This window comes from Parasteatoda tepidariorum, chromosome 4, assembly GCF_982258835.1.
Source record: "Parasteatoda tepidariorum strain Cologne lab strain chromosome 4, Ptep-v5.0, whole genome shotgun sequence".
In the NCBI taxonomy this organism is placed as follows: Eukaryota; Metazoa; Arthropoda; class Arachnida; order Araneae; family Theridiidae; genus Parasteatoda; species Parasteatoda tepidariorum.
Genome location: NC_141758.1, coordinates 8,074,225 through 8,096,091, shown reverse-complemented (window position 1 = coordinate 8,096,091; position 21,867 = coordinate 8,074,225). Strand labels below are relative to the sequence as shown.

The following is a 21,867-nucleotide window of genomic DNA, read 5'->3' as shown; positions in this document are numbered from 1 at the left end:
ATAATTAACCATAAGCATAGCTGGTTAAAGTCTGATTCTTTCTTTTAAAGCATAATCACTTAACCCTCTCTGATAATATACATTATACTCTCGATATCTCGAACTTTAATGCCTTGAAAACCTTGTTATGTTGTAAAAACATTTTTTCCTCTGGACATTATATATCTACCTAATGATAATTTGAATTTCTATATCAAAGGGTTTCTTCTCAAAACCTTGTTATGTCAAAAAAAATTCGAAATAGAAAATGAAATTCTTTCAGAAAAATCATAAAGTTTATCTTTCTAGAATCTTTCGGAAGTTTATTGTAAGCCAATAATTTTCAATTCAAAGGATAATTATTTTTGTCTTACTTTTAAAACTAAAGTAATAATTGTTGTATTTAGACATATAGTCAGCTATCATTACATACATATTTATCAGAATTTATTCTCATGTTTTATGATTCTATTTTTAAAGTAATATTTTAGAGTATATTTTTCTACTTTTTAGAACATACTTAGTTCCAAAGTTTGTTAGTTATCTCCAGTTAAGTTAGCTATATCTAAGTTTAGTTAGCTATCTCTAAGTTTAATTAGCTATATCCAAAACTCGCCATCTCGAAATTTTTTTAGCGTCCCTTCAACTGTGAGATATCAAGAGTATACTGTATAATGAATATTACATAAAATTAAGAAAGATATTAATCAGCATGGAAAAATCAGAATTTTAAAATTACAAACATTTCTTTGTAAGGAAAAATATTATCTGGCACTGGAGTGACGGCATTTTTTATAGCAACTTTTTCAATGAAAATAAAATGTATGCAACTTTTAATTGTAAATAAAAATATTTTAAAACTGTAAATACAGCCAGTTTATACAGTACAAAAACTAAATTGAACTTAGACAAGAATACATTTTGCTGAATAAAAATATTAGAAAATAAAACTTCAGTAAAGAAATTTCTTTATATATAATACACATAAAGAAATCACAAAAAATTTTTAGTAGGAAAATTCAATAAACATAAACTCATACCACTAAATGAGATCGTGTAACAGTGGGTGCCCACTTAACAGCTTCTTGTAAAATACCCTGACTTCGGGCAGCAAAATCATTGACAATATTCTGTAACAGATAAAATTTCAACTAAGTCACATCACAAATTATAAATTTTACACATGAAACTGTTAAGTATAAATCCCAGCATTATTTTAAAATTGAATATAAAATTTAGTTTCAACATGAAGTTTATTATTTTTTTATAATAATAATGATCTTATTGTTGGCAGGAAAAAAAATGACAATGCTTACCTCTCTTATTTCCAAAGTATCAGTCAAAGTCAACTTATGAGATGTTCTAGGAACAGTCAACTCAGGATTATCCTCATTTGAATCCTTCACAAAAATAAGGACAACGTGAATGAATTCACATATAAACCAGTTAATACTAGTACAAAAATTATTATTTCTTGCTCATTTACTTTTTTAAAACATTTTTCCTTTTAACAATACACTGAATAATTTTAAAATAACAAGTGCATATGACCACATAATCTAAAGTGTTCAATTAAATGAAGAAATAAGGTAGACTAAACCGTATTAAATATATTTTGTTAGAACACATTAATGAAGAAAAAAAATTAAAGAATATATAAATAACAATTTTTTGCTAATTTTTAAAAGTATACAATGCATACAAATTAAATCATTTTATGTTATTAGAAAACTGTTTATTATTTTCTATCAATGGATAAACATTTAAAACAAAATTCCCATCATATTATATACATTAAATTCCTCATTAACTTCCTTTTTCAGGTTTAACTTATTTAACACAACAAGTTTTATACTGCTTCAATATGAAAAGCGGCTCTAAACTAATTGAATATTTTCTTCTATCAGATGTAACTTTTGATTTAAAAAACAATTTATCTTTCACAATTGTTTTACTTAAACAAGATCAGTGCTATAAACAAAATCATGTACCTAATAGTAGTCCTGTTTATGAAAAAGAGAAGCCATTTAAAGAGGGTTTTAAACATTTTAAAAACATAGTTTGAACTTCAGGAATAACATTAGAGATTGATTAGAAGTTCACAAACAACTGTATCTTATTGCTAACAAAATCAATATACTCTCAATTTTTTCAACAGTCAAAAAATTACATACCCATTTTAAGGATAAAGATAAAATATGCAAGATATCGAGCATTGTCCACAATACGCGGCCACTCCATAATAAGTGAGGAAATCTAATAAATTGAAGAAAAAAATAAACATTTTGTAAAGCATTCTTAATTAGAAACAGTGGATATTTGAGAACTATGCATTACCTATCAACAAGCATGGAAAGATGACGATCAGCTACACGCCTGATTTGTTTTTGTGGATGATTAAATTTGACTAAAAGAAACGTTGCATGCTCTTCCAACTCATCATCACGATGTTCATTACGTGACTAAAAACAAAAGAAAGAAGAATCCTCCAGATATAACACACAAAAGAAAAAAATCAATAACATATATCACTAAAAAAGAAAAATCATTTACATATAACACAGAATAGAAGAAAAGTTATTTTCTTATAATACCCAAAAGAAAGAAAAATCATTCATTTATAACACAGAGAAGAAAAATATCCTTATGAGTAATATAAAATAAATTTACTGTTAAAGAAACCTTAAATTATAAATGATCAGATATAGTTTAACTGTAATTTCAAAATCACTGCCCAAAAATATTGGCATTGATTTTAATTATTTTTCAAAGTTAGGTGGTAGTTTATTAGGTGGTTTTGTTAAATTGAAAACATTTTTGTCACCCAAAAATCAAACTTTTTCTATAAATTAACACTTAAAAAAAACTATACAGCATATTCTCTTTAGCATGAATGTATAACTTTTAATAAAAGTGCAAGATAATAGGTAAAAAATAAATAATAGAAAATCAAATTTATTTTTTTCCTTTTCTTTCTTTGCATGTCATTCAAACAAGGAATATTTTCTTTTTATCATATAGATGAGATGCATTAGAACAATTTGTTTGCAATTTTAATTCGAGGTAGAATTAAAATCATGAAGAGAAATTTTTTTATATCAGTTTTAAATTAAAATCAAGATGCATGAATTTGAGTATCATTATAATATTGCATTAATAAAATATCAATTTGAAGACTATGTAGATATTCCTATTAACAGCTCCTGAAAAAGCAAACGACAAAAACAAAACAGAAACCATTGTGAATCAAGCTTGCAAATCACACGGATTTATATAGAAATCAATTCTTACTTATGTATGATTTGAAATTCATGTGCTGCAATAGCAATGCAATTAAAAATATCAGGATTCTGAAACATATGTAGTAATGTGGCGTAATAGCAGTAAACCAAGTGGCAAAACTATGTGGATTTACAATTTAATAGTCACAAATGAGTACATCAAAAAAAGAAAGAAAGTAAGATTACTAGGTAGTACCACTTAATTTTCATGGGATGTAACATTGCTTTATAATGTCAAGATTTTAAAAAACTAAACAAATATTCATATAATTACAAAAAAAAAAAAAAAAAAAAAAAAAAAAAAAAAAAAAAAAAAACAAGAGTAAGATCATATAGGTTTACAATAGAAATTCACATATTTTAAAATAATTTTGAGTTCAAAATTTGATTCTTCTACTCGATTAATTAGAACATCTACAGTAAGTAATTTTTCAAAATCCGAATTCTACAAACTCCCAAGCAGTCTAGATTATCAAGAATGAACAGCAGTAAACTTATATAATGTGAGTGATGCATGACATTAAATGTCAAGGAAAGTAAATAGGGTATAGAAGTTTATTTCACACTTTCAACAATTATATACAATAATTCTACAAATTTAAATAAAATTTTCTTATTCTACTTTCAATTGTAACTCTGGGAAGTCACATAAGCTGAATAAAATATTCAATGGTACCTTTGCTGACATGACCTCCAAGTATGTTTGAAATACTTTATCAGACACTGCTAAAATGCATTGCCACATTCCAGCCTTGTCTTTCTGAATGGTAGTATCTTCGAGATACTGAATCATGCAGTGGAAAGGAGTCTTCTCTTGAACATGACGAACCCTATTAAAAAGAACACATTATTATTTCTGATATTTAATTAGCGTATAAGGTGAGCCCATTTAAAAAAAACGGCTATCCAGTGAATAACTGCTGATTTCATTTTCTTATTTTTGATTTTCACACACTAAGATGCAATCATAACACTTTTTATGAATGTCAGCAACAACCATTTAAGTACTTACTATGTTTTAATTTGCCTCTGTTGGCAACAGAACTATTCATTGATTGATTGTTCAATTGATTGCATTCACCTGCCTGTAAATTAGTTGAATAGTTTGGAACTTTTGAAATATCAATTTGAATTTTTAGATTGAATTGTGCATTTATTAAACTGAAAAAGTATTAGAGCCATAATTTACAAATCATTTGTCATAACCCAGATATTTTCAGATATAAAAATACATATTCATAAAAAGATGTATGTTCAATTAGAAAAAATAATTTTTTAAATCAGAATTTCTCTTAAAACTAAATTTATAGGGTGAAATGGAAATCTAACTGCTTAAAACACTTTTTTTAAAAATGAAACAATAAAGCAATTAGCAACCTGAAGATAATTGCAGGATGCAAAAGTAAAATAGCATCGGTTCAACGTTAAACCAGTTTCCACTTTAAAAAAAATCTTAGTTACTTAACAACTGTCAATTTAGCAGAATATAGTCATCACTTTATGAACAATCATGGGACAAAAACACTATTTTGTTTTAAGATATAACGCCTATTTTTAATTTTATTACAAATAAATTTTATATTTTATTTGGCATTTTTATTATTCACAGCTGGGGCCGGGATAGCATGGTCTGCAGGGTGCTGGATTCACGTTCGTGAGAACGAGAGTTCGAATCCAGCCAACCGAAGACTCCCTGTGTAGTAAATGGTAACTAGTGCACGCTAAATCTGCCGGGTCAAAAATTCTCCATGCTCTATAACAAATTATACTTCTGGGGGTAAATTTGATCATTCTCTGGTTCAGGTCAAAATTACAATCTGTGGATGAATGAATGGATGTATGAATGAGTCCTCCCCATAAGCGGGTGTGACGTATTAATGTGGAGTGGAAGTCGAATACTTGGCCAATAGATGGCGCCACTGGAAAACAAGAACAATCGCATCCCTTGCCTTAATAGCCTACGACAACAACAAAACCTAACCTAACCTAAACCTAAAACCATAAACCTAAATTCCTCTTTTAGACTGAAATCTTCCTTTTTCCACTGTGTGTTTAAATCTTATTAAATCTATTTGACTAAAAAAATAAAAAAATCGCGTTAACTGCTATGCAATAAAAAGATCAACGCAAGTAACAAAAAATTAACAAATGGGATTTTTAAATTTATATGCTTGGTATTTTTGCATGATAAACTACATATTGCAAAAAAAAAATAATAAATAAATAAATATTTCAGAAATAAATAATTCTTTTTAAAATAAATTCTATTTTAACATTCATAGCGTTGGCGATAGAAAGATAATAAAGTCAAGCCACTTTTCACAAAATTTATAGTGAATCGCTGGTGTTATATTTTTCAATTGCACACAGTAGTTTACACAGAAATAACTTTTCTAATATTGTATACTCAGTAATTAAATTTAATTAGTAAGAACTTTACTTATTAAACTAAAACACATAACTTTTCTAATATTATTTATTCTGTAACAACATTTAATACATAATAATTTTAATAAGTAATAACTTATTAGTAATAACTCATTAATAACTTTCTAATTTATTTATTAATTAATTTACATATTAATAACTTTACTAGTATCGTCTAATTTAAAATAAATTACCTAAGAGTCTCCAAGTGATAAACAGACAGTAAGTAGGTGCATTGTGCAAAATTCAATTTGTTAATCAAAGGAGTCACATCAGCTTGGTGGTCGAGTAAAGCCAAGATTTGATTCCTCAATTCTTGCAACTCAGCCTGTTTAAAAAAATAATATTAATGGAATACAAACACCTACAACTCAGACATTATTTAGTGCCATAATTAGAGCAAGATATTGATAACCTAAAAATTCTTAAGAAATTTCCTTTAATTCCCCCAAAAGACCCTAAAAATATAAAAGATTCTATTAAAAGGAAAAATATTGTGTTTAAAAATTATTAAAATCATATTTTATATTAGTTTTTTTAGAAAACAAATTCTAAATGCTAACTTGGTATTTATAAACATATAATTCATGAATAAAATAAAATTAAAATAAATAACTGATAAAATTAAGTATGAATTTATTAATTTTTAATTAAAATTTTCAAGAAGATCAGAATTGCATTGTGTTATAAAAGGAATTTTAATATTCTTCAAATTGTAAGATGACTGTGATTCAACATTAACACTTATTATTGGAGATTATTTAAAGTAACATGATTTAATTCAAAATTTATTCTAATTAATAGAGATATAAAAATTAACTCACAAGCAAAATATACTCGGAAAAAATCAAATATTATAAAAAAAATTCTTATTAATATTATTATTAATAATATTATCATTAATAAAATATTATTAAAAAAGAAAAAAACTTTAAAAAAACAAGAATAATGACTTATAAAATAAATAACAAATAAGTAAAAATTCTTTTATCATCAACATCCTGGCCCTGGTCATAATGTTAATAGAATATAGCTCAAAATAAACAAATAAAAAACCTTAAAAAATACGCTAAAAATTGTATAATAAAATGTAATCATAAATAGATTAAATTTATACAAGGTTTAGTGTATTTTACAATTGTAATTATAGATGGTACGTTTATTGAATTATATAGAGCCAGATAGCACTTAACTTTAAAAAAAATTTTATAATCTAATAAATAAAACCACATATAAAAAATTATAAAATCTTAATAAATCAAATAATAAAAATAAAAAGTATTATAGATCCCTCTCTCATTTCAATAATTTCATTATCAAAGGGTATGTTTGATCGAGAAGTTATTACGCTGTAACTACAGATGAGCTAACAACCAGAAAAGCATGTTTCAGTACTTATCTGTGAAACTTTATTTTCAAAGAATATAACAAATTTATCAATGACACTTTTTTGTTTGAAAATTGTAGTCCCTCATTTTGTGAAAAGTGTCTTTTGTGGTTTATTGAGTTAAAATGTTGCCTTCACAGTTCTCTCGACTTATATTATTTAACAAAAATGGTATCCCTGAACAAGCATCTTTTTTAAAGCATTTTCCACATATGAAGCATTATTTTAGAGGATAGTCGTATGTATATGTCAATATAGAAAAAAGTTACGCTGTTGCCAGTTTTTCTGTTACTTAAAATGTTTTTTAAGTAAAGCATCACTTTTTTAAAATCGATGTAATTTTTTTTAGCTATGAGTTAATATTTGCAGCATTTCGTGCTTGCAGAATGCAATGACCACAAGGGTCACTACATTTTTTCTTACAGTGAAGAAAATGCCTTACCACTGAAACAGTATCACTTCTTATAGCGGAATTGTACTGAAGTTCAGATCTCAAGTGCTCCCTGGATACCAAGAGTGGAGATTTAGCAGCTATTTCTTTTAGTTGCTCAAACCATTCTTGAGGCCATAGACCTTCACAAAAAACAGTTTTAAGTAATTAAAAAATTAATTAAATAAAGTTACAAAAATTTAAAACAATGATGTGATCAATACAAACGAGTAGTTAAGAGAAACATGCCTATGAAGTCAAAATTGAAGAAAAGTATTCCGGAGTCAGACTCTGACTCCAGTTAGATTAAATTTAGGCCCTGTATGCTAAAAATAAAAATCAAAGTTTTTGAGCTTTCTCATGAAGAATATACATACAAATGCTTATAATTAATAAAAAATATGACTCAAATAAATATTGTAACAACAATTTAAGCTATAATCTATCACAAATTTATTGAATCATATTTGAGCATTTTTAAGCCTAAGAAACCATTGAAAAATCGATATTAATAAATTAATACACTCCATTGTTTATTCATTTGCTGGTATAAGACTATTCTGGTGTCTAAGCTTTCAAAATGTTTCTCAAACTGATAAATAAAAATACCTGTTTCAGATGTGAAACCCATGACGACACAGTACAACCAAAAGTCACGGGACAATTTCAATAGCCTAGGTTTTGGACTGGAAATGGGTGGTAAACGTCGAAGGAGCTAGAAAAATTTAGAGATACAAAAATCAGCAAATATTTTAAATTTTTCGAAAGGTTTATAAAAATTATTAAAAATAGAAATAAGACAAAACAAAATTTCTCTATATTGAAGCTTTGTTTTCTTCTTTTTAAACACTCAAAGAAAATAAATTTAAATATTTAAAAAAAAAATTACAAGCAATGTAGCTATTCATTTACTTTAGTCATAGTTTCCAGCCCAATAATTACATAATAATTCGGCCACAATGCATAATTTTATTAAAGATATTAATAAATGCAAAAATTTAAAAATATAATTAACACATTGATAGCCACATTAGTCACTGGTGATTGATGCTGGGCTTTTTGTTTTGGCTTTGTCATTCAGCAATAACTGACAAAGCAAAATATGGTATCAAACTTAAAACTAAAAAATTTTCAGTATTTTAAGTAATTACTGAAAATGTATTTCAAATTTACTTAATTTTTATTTATTACAAATCAAACATTCATTTATTTCAAATTATTAGTAACCTGCTTCCTATACCACAATACGAGCATTTCTGAGTAGTGCATGTGGACCGAGGGGCATTCCATTACAAATATGTGCGCTCAACATGCTAACTAGTATTATTTTTTCACCTTCTATTTTTGAAAACAATTATTCATTTTAAGTACTTATGCATTAATGTAAATGTACTCCATAATAAAGATTTGCAATGGATACTGAAAAATAATAGGTCATACTTTTTCCCTAAAACTAATGTTTCAAATTTGGGGTGATTAGTTAATATATTTCAAAATTAAAAATAAAAACAGTTGGATGATTCAAAAAAAAATTTCATGACAGACGCAGTTATTAATTTATAAAACAATTGACTAATAACTCTGGCACTTCCCCGCTTGACTGTAAAAGTGATGGAAAAAACTTTTAAAGACATATTACTTCTATCGCTTTTCAATTTGAATGACATTACTTCTTTTGTTGGACATGTTTGTGTTCTGTCCAGCAAATGTTTTAGTTTGGGAAACAATAAAAATCTGCAGGTGCAATAACTGGAGAATATGAAGGATTATTGATTTTTGCCATCTTTATGTCAGATAAAAAAGTCTTCACTAGAAATGCAATCTAAAGCCAAGCATTGGGGAACAAAAAAAAAAGGCAAATCCTTTCTGTTGAAGAGGAAAGGCTTCAAAATGAGATAGAGATTGTTTCTTTATGAGAAATTCAGATTGTTCTCTCATTGAGAATTGTTTATCAAAGTTGGACTTGAATTTCTGAGACAGATGGAAAAAAAAATCCCACTGAGTAAGACCTGATTTTACACAGAATATAACGTCTGGCTTCATTTGTACCACAATGGCTCCCACATTGCTTTGTTCATAAAGCATGTTTTTACAAACGAATAATAGTCTCACAACTTTGTACACACAAGCTTCTAATTTTTTTCTGAAAAAATTGCTTGAGGGAACAAAGTTTGAAACCAATGATAAAACAAGAAAATGACTATGAACTTGACAAGAAAATGACAACAGTTCTTTCTGAAACTTTTACAGCCGAGCCCAGAAGACAATAATTTTAAAAGGAATTTCACTTTACAGGAAAACCTAAATTAAAGTACTAAAGAAAGTGATTAGTGTATTAATGAAAAAATAATGTAAGCGGTAGAGTAAAAAATAAGATATTATAAGAGAATAAGAAAGATTAGAAAGAGAGAATAAAAAAAAAGGTTATTCAAAACCCGAAGCACCTTAAATAAACATAGCTCAAGCACCTTACTATTGCTATGAAGTAAAGATTACCAGTGGTATAGTGATAAAAAAATTTCTACAAGAACACAATATGCTATATGCAATTAATTTTGGAACTTTCACCCATATTTTCATTATACGTAAAGGCTTTTTCTTAGAAATAATACTTTTAATTATCCTCAGAGAAATTTTTTTGCTATATTTGGTGACTCATCACACCATAATTTGATGGGAAATGCATATCTAGATAGTAATTTAACTTTAAAAAAATTGTGGACTTAATATTTTTTTTTTAAATTTCAGAAATTTTTATATTCAATTTTTTAAGCTTATGCACACAGCATATCAGAAATTTGCGATCTTATCACCAAAAATAGGGGATTGACTTATACATTAGAGTACACAGGTCATATATTTAAAAATAGAAGTACAAGGTTATATAAAAAGCTACTTTCCTCACAATTGACTAATAATCCTAATTGAGCACAAGTGTTTTTAAACTTACTTAATACATTAGTAAAGTTTGCTTGCAGATTAGTAGTATTAAATGAAACTTACACTAAAACCTTTTTTTCAATAAAAGAAGTTAAGATTATTAATTGAAAATCAGTAATGTAATTGCTAAAGTTCTGAAACCATGTTCCACCTTACTAAAAAGTACCAGAATATCATTCTTGCCTCATAACAACTCTAAAAATTACTACATAAAATGGGTTTGTAATATTCACATAAAAGTTTTCCTATCAATCCTAGAAATTAGTAATTGCAATCTAAACACAAAATGAACAACATGAATAGGATCAGTAGTAATGGAATTTTCAACTTACAACAGATATTACTGGAATAAGTACACCTAAGTTTCCAGCACTGCTTGATGCCTGTAAAAAATATAACAGTTATTCATTAAAGGAAATAAGAGTACATGTTAAATTTATGATATATTTATCAATAAAACCTACCTTGAAAGCAGCAGGTGCTCGCTCACTGGCTCTCTTTCCTTCTAAGCCCAGCTGAACAAAGAGTTCGAGCAAGCGCACAAGTAGCTCATTCTGTTCAGCCTCCCCTTCTAGATCAGCTGCTATATTAGCCAATGCATTAATCACTGACAATGATACATGCCTATTAATGAAAAGTTTACTTCTTTCTAACTAACAATAAATAATTTGACATATTCAAAATGAACTAATGCAAATAGAGAAACATTTGAGGAAGGATCTCATGAGTTTCTCCATTTATTTAAATGTGCTCTAGAGAGATTCAATTAAAGCAACCCCAAGTATTAGCTTTACGCGCAAGACTGGTAATTATTCGGGACATTTGAGTAACTCAGTTCTTTTTAAGATGCCCTATAAAAAGCTTAAAACAACTTAAATCAAGCTACTTTTCAGATAAATAATCATGACTATGCCAATGAACTTTTTTAACTGATCATTTATTCATGGAATACTACACTTGTTTGAAATATCGATGTAGGTAAAATTATAACGTAACCTAACTTTAAATATGTATCTAGACGTTCTTTCTCTTCTTTATTAATAGCTGAAGGCGAAGATTAGAATAATTCAGAATACCATCATTACTTATCCTTGATGCGCATGTTTGATTATTTTATTTAAATGTTCAAATACAACTCTTTTCTTGTGTTCGAATTCTTTACTTTATCTATGAACTGATAAAATAATTGTTAATGCACATATTAATAGATGAATAAAGAGGTAGGAATATATATTTTAAGTAGTGACACACTTTTTTTTAAAAAAGCACCCAGATATTCAGAAGTCCTGGGTCCTAAGAACCCACAAAATCACTGTAATCACACTAACCTGTAGCCCTGCTTCCTACTATCAACGCTTCCAACATTATAGGCAGAACTTGATTCTACAGTGATCATGGTGAACATTTTCATCACTTCTTCATGAACGTGAAGCTGAAAATATGTTAACTTTTTAACTGTCAAGTTATTTTGATAATTTGGGTACATAAATTGTCAATTTCTCGATTCAAAATCAAATATTCAGCACAAAATAAAATATACTTAGTAACTAAAAATAGATATTTTGAATTTCATTTACAAAAATTTTAAGGCTTTGTAGCCATTGCATATTTGCTTCAGGCAGCTGCCCCTCAGCGTGGCAGGGGTAAAGTTCGCTTATATTATAGCATTATTTTCTAAAAATTAAAAAAAAATAATTTTACTACATTCTGAAAAAAATGTATCTATATAACGTTTCAAAGAACTGGATGCCGTTCTGCAACAAAAACTTTTGTGCACTTTGAACATAAACCCCTATCCTTTGAAACCTTTTAAAGTAAAGTGCTCTCATTCACTGTTCTAAATTGCGTCTAAATTAACTTTTCCGGAGATAGATTTGGTTTTGACAAAGAGATGAAGACTAAATAATATGATGCATTTAAAAAAAAGTTACCCTGAGTAATACTCGGGCATTAAAAGGTTACGGATTTTAAAAAATAAAAAGCTTTGTGGGCTAAAGAGAGAATAAATGACTGAAACAAAACTTACGTCTCCTTTGGCTATGACCATGCATCCTAGCTGATCCACAATGAGAGAGTCTAACCTAGAAGGTGGCTGACAAAACCTCTGCTGGAAGAACTGCAGAATGGATTCCATGGTGCGAGGAGTGCTTTTCAATGCCACGGCTACGTGTCCCAGAGCAACAATTGTGTTGGTTGACACCAGCGTTGACTCCCTGCAAATTTTCACACAAACTTTTACTAATAGATCACCACAAAGGAAATGATTAAGCAGACATGGATAATATACTCAAACGTGTGAACACCGTTCAAGGAAAATTTGCTAGTATTTACTCATTATTAAAATAAGAAGGAAAAAAAAGCTTTAAAATATAATGATGTTATATGCATGTATGCATCACTTTTTATTTAAAATGGTAATATCAATATGTAATTTATCTGTAATATTTGTCAGTGATAAGACATGGTGAAACAATTGAGTTTTAATTCTCTTTATTTTCATACTATTGTATATTGTAAAATAAGTAGCGCAAGAGAACAAGATTAATTAATGTAGAAAATTTTAAAAATGATTCTTATAAAAATATCTATTACATGTTTGCATTGAAATGCCTCTGAGTGAACATTTATCAAAAAGAAAGTCAAGCAAAAGGATAAGTAAGGTAAATCCAAAACTAGTTTTATATTTATCTATTCCTAAAACTGCTATCTTTAAAAAAATGTAAGCTGATATGTATAATAATCAATACAGTCTTTTAAAATGAAAACATTTTTTAAAAGTGATTCTTGAACAAATGCTGTCAAAAGTAAGTAACGATTAAAGTGTTTAAACTAGTTACAAAAGTTAATAAATTGCCAGAGGATAGTTTTTTAATTGAGAATTTATGTTGCAAAAAGTGTTCCATTTTATCTAAGTCCGAAATTAAGTAAGACAGGAAGTAAAGATAGAGATTTAGATTTAGAGATAGAGATTTAAACAGCAGAGATAGTAGAGCCAACATTCAGGATTATAGAACAGGGTAGGAGGAGTGCACCACAGTTTGCATAGAACTAACTAGCTGAATACTTGTGCTTTGTACAGGGTGAAAAAGTAAAAAATCAATTAATCTGTTTTGATCAACAAACTCATTGCACAAAACAGAAAAACATCTACTGACACAATAAACAGAGCTTTAGCAATTCATTATCTTTTATTTATAACTATTTTTTGCTCTTCTCAGTGGTTTTACATTACAAGATTGAGCAAAACACGCCATAATGCTGTTGATTGAGGTCAACTCATAATAGTAAAAATTTTCTCTGGTACTTATTCTTTTCACGAGTCTCTAAAATGCCAATTACCACAGTACCTAAAATAGGTAATTTGGTATGCCTTGAAACGAAACCAATAACTATACAGCCAGTATTACCTATAATCAAAATTATTAAAACACTATAGATATGAGTAATAGTATCCAGTTCGCACGAGATCAATTAAAGATGAGTACATTCAGAGCAGAACAACAGAATTTAGAAGTATGACCTTTAGTGGCAAGAGGAAAGAGCAATTATCATGCGGTGGTAGCTGCTTATTACAAGAACTGTCTAGGACAAATGGTGTAGAGATTATCCTGAATGGTGGACACCACCATACCAATACAAATAATTGGCACAATTATCGTTATTTGAATCAAAGTAGGCATCAAAGTTGATCATCCATCAAAGAAGACTGCATCAAATCAAAGTTAGCAACAATTACAAATATAGGGAACTTTTTATAAATTTATTTAATTTTAAAAACAACTTCTCTTTTTTTCCTAATAAAAATACAGGGTAGATTAACACAAGGCAGCATTAAAAGAAACAAGAATTCGGTCGAATGAAGACGTAAAAAGGAAAAGCAGCGCAGATTATGAAGGAGCTCACAGAAGAAGATTTCTAATAATGTTTCAAACAATGAAAAATTTGCATGGAGGGATAGAGCAGGGATATATATTGAAAGTGATACTAAATAAAAATGTTTAATTTCAAAATATATTGTTTTAAGGCACTCTCATTATTTAATAGAAAAAATTTGCAAGTAGTCCATACTCGACATAATGCACATTGTTGTGTTTAGATAGAAATCCTAATGAGAGATAGCTATGTTGTAATTGGAATTCGATATAACCTTATAGCAAAATTCCACTTTTTTTTACTAAACCGAATTTTACATTTTATATTCCTTTCAAAATATTTAATGGCTGGTCTATCTTAAGAAAAACAAGTTTTAATATAGCACATCACTAATAATATTAAACTGATACAGCTATATAATAATCTAAAGAAGTATGCTCACATGTCACTCTTTTCAGCTTGATACAGTCTATTGGACACAGATGCTAGAAATGCCTGGACACAGTGGGCGTCATTTTTTAATCCAGCATTAAGAGCTCTGAAACAAAATAACTGGTTTATACGCTTTTCATTACAATAATATTAGCAAAATATATTATCCGAGCTGTCAGGGATGGCTGATCAATAGGAATTCTGCACCCGGCTCGCACCAACCACAGTACTGACGTAAAATATCCTTAGTGGTAGACGGATCATGGGTTAGAGTCCCCTTGCTGCCAGGTTAACCGTGCGAGGTTTTCCCCTCCATGTAATGCAAATGTGGGTTAGTTCCATCAAAAAGTCCTGCACAAAGGCAAATTTCTCCCGATACTAGATCCAGGAGTTCCTTTTTCTTCTGGATAGAGCTCAAAATTACAAGGCTACAGAGTTGAACATTACGGAGTCATAACCCCCAAATTGGGTCGATTGTTCAAAGAGGATTATAAAATAAAATAAAATATATAATCAGGATTAAGGTAAGACTTCATTTTTTTTAAATCGGTAGCAAAGTTTGCTAGTGAGAAAAAATACTAATAGCAAAATCAGAGCTCATAAAAGCTCTGTTTCAAACAGTATGACAACACATTTTGTGAAGAAGAAAATTCAACATAATCATTACTGTGTGACTTAATACAATAAAACAATCACTGAATGGTAAATATTAAATATTTATACTCGTATAAAAGTTTAAATCCTCAAATGTGCCATTCTGAATGCGTTGGTAGTACTAACATATTTAAAACATCAAGATTTTAAAAACAACGAGGAAATTGCTAGGTTGTAAATAAGAAAACTAACTGTAAGCACTGCCGAGAAAAAGATTTGAAAATAAGGTTGATTTATGGCGTCATAGTCGTGAAATGAGAGTATCAAAAAGGGGTAGATCAAAGGTGAAGTGTGTTGAAATGACATCACAATAAAAAATATTAAAAAAACCACATGAAGAAGGCTGCAAAAATGAAAAAAGAACTGGCTGTGAAAGTGATTGAAAAACGATTCAGATTGTAGGTGAAATAGTCAATAATAAAAAAAATCGGAATTTAAAAAACCATGTTCAAATCGATAAATAATGACCAAAAAATTATCGGAAAATTAGGTGGATTTTCAACAGAATCATATCAAATTGAATATTTAAAAAGATTATTACTAAAGTCTAAAAACTTAAGTACTGACATAACACTGCAGAAGTAAAATATCCTCAGTGGTAAAAAAAAAAGTCCTTCTTGAAGGCAAATTTCGCCCAATACTCATTCCAGGAAGTTCCTTTGTCTTCTGGATTGGGTTCAAAATTACAAGGCTACGGAGTTGAACATTACTAGTCATAAACCAAAATAAATATTGGATCAGCTGTTTAATGACAGTTATGAAATAAAAAAAATAAAACAATAAACGGATTAGTTGATAAAATCAATCATCAATCACATCAGAAACAAAGATACAAACAGTATAAAATATTATCATATCTATGTAATGCCTATTAACTGCTTTCGTGCCTTAGTAATAATACATATAAAAACATACCTGCATAAGTTTTCAATTGCAGTGTCTCTTAAGTTCTCAAATGCAGTTCCAGAGCTGGTAGTAGTTGCGGCATAAACAGTGGTAGGTGCATCTGAGGTAACCATAATATTTAGGTTTGCAGTTCGAACATGATGATCTGACTGCTTGTTAAGTCTCAACAGTATTGGGGAAGGGTTCACCAGAAAATCACGAAGAGCATCTATACAGGTGTGAGATATGCTGGGAAACTTTTCTGCTAACTGTCCTAATCCCTGCATACACAAGAAAAGAAAATAAGTTGATATTTTTAAATAAAACAGGCTTAGCTCCAATCACAAATGGAAAAAAAATATATAAACATATAATTTGAAACTAACAATTACTGAAATTAATATTTATAATAACTTTATATTATCTCTTTTCAAGTATTTGATGAAAATTTTTACGGAGTGTAAATTGGAGTCACAGTTGGAGTTAAACCTTTAAACTACCAATTCCACATCTCTGTTTCAATTGCCACTTTAAATGGTTATTTTAATCCTTGAATCTGGCATAAATTACCGTTTGTCAACTTGTGACGAGTGGGAAGAGAATTAGGCTTTTTTAGAGCATTGATTGCTTAAAAACATCTACTCGCATTCTCATTTGGTGCTCAATTTCAGGTGCTTAGTGGGACTAATGCACAAGTGTGATGTTCTGTTACTTTTTAGTGTGGAAGAATATGGTTCTGGAACATTAATGAACTAAAAGAAAATATGTTGATAATTAAAATAAAACATATTTAGCTTCATTCGTAAATGGAAAATAAATAAACACACGTCATTTGAAATTAGCAATTACTGAAATTAACATTTACATCAATTTTTACATTAATACTTTTCAAGCATTTGATGAAATTTTTAAAGAATGTAGATTGGAGCCACAGTCGGAGTTAAACCCTTAAATTATGATATTTCACTATTGCTAATTTTAACTTTATAGTCTAATTTTTTTTTATTTTAAAAATATTTAGTATAATCTTTTTGTAATACTAACAAGTTTAATGCTGACTTTGCTAATGCGCTAAGTTTGAAAGCAATCATGCTAAATAAAGAAAAAACGTTAAGTGCAAAATTAGCCATCTAGATTACTCTACATTTATATTTTTATACTGCAATTATGATATTTTATACCTTCAAAGCTGTTTCTAGGAATATGGGTTGATAAAGAAAAAACTTAAGTATATAAAAATATTCAAAATTATTTAAAACAGTTTGATGTTTAAACTTTATGAATAAATAATTCACAAATATGTGAGCTTCAATAGACTTAAGTTTCAAGAAAAAAGTGAAAATAAAAATACTTAGAACTGACAACGTAAATTTGACATAGCCTCTAAACTTTTTTGTTACGAATGTTTGTTTGCCTTCTAACTAAGGTGATCTCCAAAGTAAGGAAGGTTCAATAGGTTCTAATACGTTAATAATAAACAAGCTCTGCTTTGTGTTTGCTTTAGAAAGGGAAAACCTTTTCACATACTTCAGAATCAGTTTTGTTCTATATTCAGGGCAAAAATAAAGCCCTTATGAGGAAAATATTTAAGTTTTGGATTAAAGCTCGGCAATCAGATAATTTAGCTACGTCACAAAATGAAAATTTGACTAGTTGTCCATTGTTGAATAAATGAAGATAAAGATTATAGAAGAGGTCAAAATAAAATAATGTTAAGAAAGTTTAAGTAAAAATATTTTAACTTCAGATAATTTGATAACTATAGATCAAAAATTATCTCAGAAAATTTTAGATTTCACCCTCTCTCCTCTCAATGTAGTTATTTTATTCCAGAAAAAAAAATTTAGCATTATAATACTATTCCCTTTATAAGAGTACATAGACATGTGGCTCAGATTTATTTGATATTGGATCATGAAGGATTAGCAAGAGGCAAATATAAATCATTTTAACCCACACACAAAAGGTTATGTTAAAAGGTTAAATGATGCATTGATAATTTCCTAAAAATTTAATGATATTTTGTTTTACTCACTTTTAAAACATTTTGCTTTAGTTTAGTATATCAGAAAAAAATAATTATCAAAAAAACGTAAATGTTAAAAAATATGTAAAACTTAAAAATTTTATGAGAAAAAAGAAGTACTTACTTCCAAACAAACCATTAACAATGGCATATGGGCTAGAGCTATTTTAGCAGAATGAGAGGAATGGATTTTTTCTTGAAGACGCATACACAGACTATCAGCCCCTGATCAACAAAAAAACTAACTTAATGATTTTTTAAAAAATTTCAAATAGAAGAGAGAATAAATTTCATTTCCTCAATAAATAGTGTTAAAACACATGTTGGTACATTAAGACGCTCAATACAATGACCTGTGTTTAAAACAAAAACTGATAAAACTAGGCTGCTATATCATCTTTTTTTCATACTATGCCCATCATCAGGATCTCTGCCATTAGTCAAAGAGCAGCTCAGAAGAAGAAGAACAAAAGTCAGAATAGAGGTTAGCTCAGTGTTTCCCAACCTTTTCTGTACCCTGCCCCACCTAAGCCTTTCTAAAATTCTTATGTCCCCCTATGTAACATATACATAATTTTTAATATTAAAAAAATCGAATTGTTCACTTAAGAAACTTAGGAAATTGTTAGCGAAACAAAGTAAGTAAATTTTCAGAACATTTGTGTTATATCTAGCTGATTTTTTTTTACCAATAAAATCATTTACAGCACTAAATCCACATTCAGCTAAATATGAAGATGGAATTGGTAACAATAGTTTTCTTGCACATTTGATTGAATTTGGGTATTTGTATTCTGCTTCCTCTAGAAGCCATGCCATCACTCCTTTCATATTAAATAAGGTTTTAACTGGCTCATCATTTTGCATTTCTGCAAGTTCTTCTTGATATATTTCATATATCAGACAAATCCACTAACAAGGACTACAACATCCATGTTGGAAAATAAATTTGTTTTAAATCAGAATATCTTTCTTTTAAATCAGTCGATAGAATTTTCAGATGATAGACAATAACAAGTAAAAGGGTATCATTTACTTCACATTTTTGGAGCCAATGAAACTGCTCAAAGTTTTTGTTGTTAATATATTTCTGACATAACTCAATAAGGGTAATGAAGCCATATATCTTCGCTTTTGCATCAACAAGGTTTTATTTGTTCCTTGAAGTTTCTTATTTAATATATTCAGTTTTTCAAAGATATTGACTAAATAACTCACAAATGATTTACCATCGACTGTAAACAGATACTTCATTTCAGGTTTGTCACTTAAAAAATCCCTTAGTCACATAATATTTATTGACCGCAATTATTTAAGAATTTGCTTTTTTTCTTTCGATTTTGTCACCGAAATCTCGCATTGCATTTAAATGGCCCAGAGCAAAAGGTTTAAACTCATATCGAGTCCATTTTTGAATTGCCCCCCTTTGCAATTAAATTGCCCCCTGGTGGGGCGTGGGCCCCTTTGTTGGGAAACAGTGGGTTAGCTGCTATAGAGTTGTCATTAAAAAAACTCAAACATAATGGGGAGATTCTAGAGGTAGTCACCATCCATATCACCTTTGGGGGGAACAGAGAGCAGTTCTTTACTTCAATTCAATATAGGTGTTTTTGAAAGTAGTGATGTCAAATTCTTCTATTGGCACGACAGGCCTTTGTGGGCCAGAGCCTTTCCTAGAACCTTCCTCTTTTCATTGCGATTGTTCTCCAGTTAGTAACTCTCAGGATTTAAAAATCCTCTTCCACACAATCAAGCCATCAAATCTTAGGCCTAACTTTAGTTCCCATAAGTTTGTAATTGAAGTCGTGTCAAATAATCAAACAAAAGCAAGCAATTTAGACCAACAGACCAAAACAAGGAAAAAAATTTATTCAGCATGGCATTCCACCTCGTATCTACAACTATGTCTTGATGTAAGGAGATTTTGTTATCTTACAACTTACCCGTATCATGAGTACAAAAAATACATTTAAAACATAACTCATACAAACTGGACTAATTTTCATGAAAACATTACTCTTCAATACACTTCCTTAAAAAAGTTCAATTTCTGTTTGATTTGTATGGCGTTACAGTGTTTATGAATAGCCATTTTGGCTAAATAACGTATGACCATAGAAATGCAAAGTCTAAGCAAAAAAGAGTGAATAAAATTTTAAAACAAGGAAAATATAATTAACAAATTAATTGAACTCTTTATGAAGAAATTTTAAAAGGTTATGAATCCATACAGAAAACTTGGTATTTCCCACAAGAACACACTTTTAATTCTCAATAATGAAAAAGTATTCGATATTTAAACCATCTTTTTGATCATAGATAATGCCCAGGAACACCTAGGCGTTATTAACTCCCGAAACTCTTCCTTCATTTATGGAGAATTTAATGTAATTTTTACGTGTGTTGAGCAATAACAGAAAAGAAATATATAAAAAATAGTGATATGAATCATCTCTTTGAGACTTTTACTGCCCATTGATATCAGTGTCAATGCAAAAAGTTTGTTTTGAAAGTACAAATCTGTGACATCGAGTCACAGGCTAATTTATAAAATCCTGATCCAATTTATAAAATCCTGATACAATTCATACATCGCCCCTTAAACCTTAGTGCAATAGGGACATTCTCCACCAGAAATTCCATTCTCACCTCTTTTCACGAAAGCGGCTTCTTTGATCTCGCACGTGAAGGGTGCGAGTGCATGAATTTTCATAACCGTGGCCGAGATCAAGTTTTAAAAAAACTTTCACTTTAATTTCGAAAAATAGGTAATAACACCTCAATTTTCAAAAATAGGTAATTATACTTCAACTTTCTAGATGTGTATAAATACCGTGAGCGATTAACGCTCATCAGCATTCGAGTTTACCTTTCTCACCTGAGGTCGGAGTTTAATTTTAACATGGCGTCATCAACGCCAATTTTAGTCTTTCTATCAAATTGGCATCTGCCTTAAGTTTTACAAATGAATTTTATCTTTTTCATTTTAAATTTGACATAGTAAATTTGCTGCCCTGAAGAATATGGAAGATCTGTCGTCATCACCATTTATGCGTTTAATTTAACTCTGCATCTGTTGTTTATTTATACACCATGGGAGTTTGCTATCATCGGCTTTACCATCTTGATATCCACTATGAAGGGGTTGACGCCATCATTCCCCCCAAGATATGATTCAGAATGACTTCATATCCAGTGATTCTTTCTCTGAGTCATGTGCCATGATGGCCGGTGTTTTCAGTGAATCCCAGCTCTTGCGGACATAGAATAGATATTCAATTATGTGCGGTTTGTTTTGAATTCTCCTGCCGAAAATTCCCCATCAAAATTTGACCAACTCTCCATGATTCTGAATTTGCCATAAGTTGATTTCTGCTGATGTCCCGACGTCAGAAAACCATGAAATAAAAGTGAACTTCCATTTATTTGAACACTGGACTTTTTATTTTAGTTTGCCTTTTTTTACAGTAGTGTTCTTAAAAATAGTTGAGATGTTATCTTCACTTCAAAATTAAAGGTATGTGGTAATTCTCATCCCTGTTTTCTTTTAGAT

General features: G+C 29.2%; 1 protein-coding gene across 1 annotated transcript in view; it reads right to left on the bottom strand.

Annotated features, from left to right (window-relative positions):
• Pi4KIIIalpha (phosphatidylinositol 4-kinase III alpha) overlaps nt 1-21,867 on the bottom strand; it is a 66,661-nt gene that overhangs the window by 29,525 nt on the left and 15,269 nt on the right. The window contains exons 10-24 of the mRNA XM_016051775.4: nt 18,439-18,539; nt 16,319-16,569; nt 14,760-14,855; nt 12,471-12,657; nt 11,773-11,876; nt 10,909-11,068; nt 10,777-10,827; nt 8,114-8,219; nt 7,517-7,647; nt 5,882-6,015; nt 3,937-4,090; nt 2,317-2,441; nt 2,154-2,235; nt 1,296-1,379; nt 1,020-1,109 (exon numbers count right to left, since the gene is read on the bottom strand). Coding sequence (XP_015907261.3) covers nt 1,020-1,109; nt 1,296-1,379; nt 2,154-2,235; nt 2,317-2,441; nt 3,937-4,090; nt 5,882-6,015; nt 7,517-7,647; nt 8,114-8,219; nt 10,777-10,827; nt 10,909-11,068; nt 11,773-11,876; nt 12,471-12,657; nt 14,760-14,855; nt 16,319-16,569; nt 18,439-18,539 — 1,856 coding nt within the window. The remainder of the gene's footprint in view (nt 1-1,019; nt 1,110-1,295; nt 1,380-2,153; nt 2,236-2,316; nt 2,442-3,936; nt 4,091-5,881; nt 6,016-7,516; nt 7,648-8,113; nt 8,220-10,776; nt 10,828-10,908; nt 11,069-11,772; nt 11,877-12,470; nt 12,658-14,759; nt 14,856-16,318; nt 16,570-18,438; nt 18,540-21,867) is intronic.